This window comes from Austrofundulus limnaeus, unplaced genomic scaffold (assembly GCF_001266775.1).
Source record: "Austrofundulus limnaeus strain Quisiro unplaced genomic scaffold, Austrofundulus_limnaeus-1.0 Scaffold125, whole genome shotgun sequence".
Classification (NCBI taxonomy): Eukaryota; Metazoa; Chordata; class Actinopteri; order Cyprinodontiformes; family Rivulidae; genus Austrofundulus; species Austrofundulus limnaeus.
The window spans coordinates 401,694-404,308 of record NW_013952527.1 but is presented as its reverse complement, the minus strand read 5'-3'; the positions used below and the strand labels follow the sequence as shown (position 1 = coordinate 404,308).

Genomic DNA, 2,615 nt, shown 5'->3' with positions numbered 1-2,615 from the left:
GAAAACAAAATACCTGTGATAATTCACAAGCTCTCTCACCTTTATCAGGAAAGTTCTGATGGTAAAACTGGGAAAGRTTCTCACTGAGCTGGATGATAGTTTGCAGAACACTGTGAGCGTCTGCAGCCTGCACTTCTCTTAAGACTCCATCCAAGTCACTAAATGTCAGCCATGATCGAGCCAACGGTGCAAATTCTTTCAAGGCAAACTCGGCGTACTGCTGAAACCTCTCGACCAGACCCCGACTCTCCCAGCCCCCATACCTGGACCTCAGAGAGCCTGGAACTGTGGATCCATGAATGACGACCAGAGGCTGCAGGCCCGCCTCCAGCAGCTGCTTCAGCAGGGTCCGGTAACACCTGACCACAGCCTGTCGGGRTTCGCTGGGGATCCCCGTGGGAAGGAGTCGAGCCCATGACAGCGGCACTTTGAAGTGAGTCACACCTTTGCCTTGGAGGGACTGAAAATACCGCTTAGAAAGAGGAGGCGTTGGATGACTGCAGTCGTAGGCTTCTTTCTCACTGCCGGAGGTTCTGATCCYCTGCTGGGTCAGAGGGCCCGCAAGAAGCATGAAGTCCTGCTGTTCATACTGCCCACTGCTCCGACCCCCATAAATACACAACATGTACAGACACACAACCAACAAGTACGTCTTCATCTTCATTTGTGAAGGGTACTCTGACCTCACCAAGTATTCACAAAGCWATTTAGAAGCGACATATTGCTCTTACAGCATTTTTGCACAATTAAGATAATCGATGCTGTGAAATTCCAGTGTTTTATTGTGGCTGCATGATACGGTCAGAAAGACTCTGGACTCACGGGATTGATAACTTAATCCCAGTTACAATCTTATCATATCGTTTCTGTTGTTTAAGCTTTTTAAAAAGCAGTAAAGAACAGACCACAGATTTTATAATACGGTTTAAGAAATATATTCTGATGTAAAAAAAATAAGCTTATAGAATAACAGTCTCAGCTTAAAGAAATGTAAACAGAAACTGTTTATCATCTGTTGTTTGTGTTATAAATCTGTATCATATAAGGGACAGCCAGAGGTGGAAAGATGTTAAATTTACTCACATTACCGTAAGCGAGTATAAATTTTGTTTAATTCCATCCAYCCATTATCTTTACTCACTTCTTCTTTTCAGGGTCACAGGGGTTACTTAAGTTCTTTTAGAAAAAGAAAAGTCCCACATCCACGTAATGTTGWGAGTGAAAATTAAGGGTAATACAGTTTATAAGTATAATTTTCAGATAAAGTACACATTAAAGACTAGTTTTCACTGTTTTACCTWGATAATAAACCAATTTAAGGTTTTATTAATCCTATAAATTTAGTCAAATGCTCTTCAAATGACTAGGAAATGCATAGGTTGAGTCGATTTTCATGTGCAGGACCCCTGCTTCACACCTCAGCTGCTTGCCAAAATGAACATGTGCCTCTTGCTGGTGTGATGTAGGCTTCTGAGATTCTGTTACAAATTCAGGATATGAGTGCTGACTGTTTTAGTTGGATAAAACTGTTTTAATTATGACAATTATGTATTAAATAATTATGTTTTCATACTTCTTTATTTTAATTTAATTTTTTTTTCTTTCAGAAAATTCACGATTCAGTTCAGTTTGATACTTTAGCGTCACGGTTCAATATTTTTTGATAGAAAAAAAGACAATATTCCTGGCCCTTCTTTAACTTGTAATTTATTGAATTAATTATTATGTCCATCCTGTGGTCTGCAGTGTTGACTTCAGATCCGTTTCCTTCTCTGGAATATCCATGCTGACTCAAAACTTACTGTMTGTAATCCAGCTGCAGCAGCCTGGGGGTCATTATACTCYTTCACTTTCCCATCCTCACAAAAATCTTTCAGTCTYGCTGGAAATAAAATCAACCTGCAGCACCTTTTGTTTCATGGCCTATGACTGAAATCCAACTAAATATTTCTGGGTCGGTCCTCTACTGAGTAGTTTCTCATTTTGTTTTTCCTGGCTGGAATTTCCAGTTCCTCGCATCTGTGTTGTTTTTGTGTTTGAAGGGCATGTAAGAGCATTTCATAATATTCACTCTCAGCAATTCTCTTTTCAGCTTCATCCATTTTTTAAACACTTGAGAAATCTGCACATGGCACATATAACGCTTTAGTGATCCAAAGCTATTGTTTCAGATCTAAATTATCTTAATTCTTTGAGTATTTCAGCCATACCTGTAGCTTTCACTGAAGAAACGTCCTCGGTTGTTTCCTCTTGATTGTTCTTTTTTTTGTCCACATTTGTTTGGAAGATTGCTTTTTGTTTCTTCTTGGACATTTCTCACTGTCCTCCACTTGATTTCCAGTAATCTGAAGTCTTTGAAGCTGTTTAGTCCAAAATTTAGTCCACTTTYTCGTTTAGTTGTTTGCAGAGACACTCACAAACATGCTTTCAGAGTAGCCATCTTGGAATGACTGAGAGATTTATTCCAACAAAAATCTAAAAATGAAGACCTCCAAATTTAAAACTCTAGTATTTTTCACTCTCTGAGACAGACCTTACAAGAACAGATCTTTAGTTTACATCTTAGAACAAACAATGGGTTATAGATGGGTCAGGGTGACTGTCTCGTTTTCTGT

At 39.2% G+C, this 2,615-nt stretch overlaps 1 protein-coding gene across 1 annotated transcript in view; it reads right to left on the bottom strand.

Annotated features, from left to right (window-relative positions):
• Window positions 1-597, bottom strand: part of LOC106522267 (lactase-phlorizin hydrolase) — a 12,720-nt gene extending 12,123 nt beyond the window's left edge. Inside the window, exon 1 of the mRNA XM_014015218.1 lies at window positions 40-597. Coding sequence (XP_013870672.1) covers window positions 40-571 — 532 coding nt within the window. The 5' untranslated portion in view covers window positions 572-597. The remainder of the gene's footprint in view (window positions 1-39) is intronic.
• Between the last annotated feature and the right edge of the window lie 2,018 nt (window positions 598-2,615).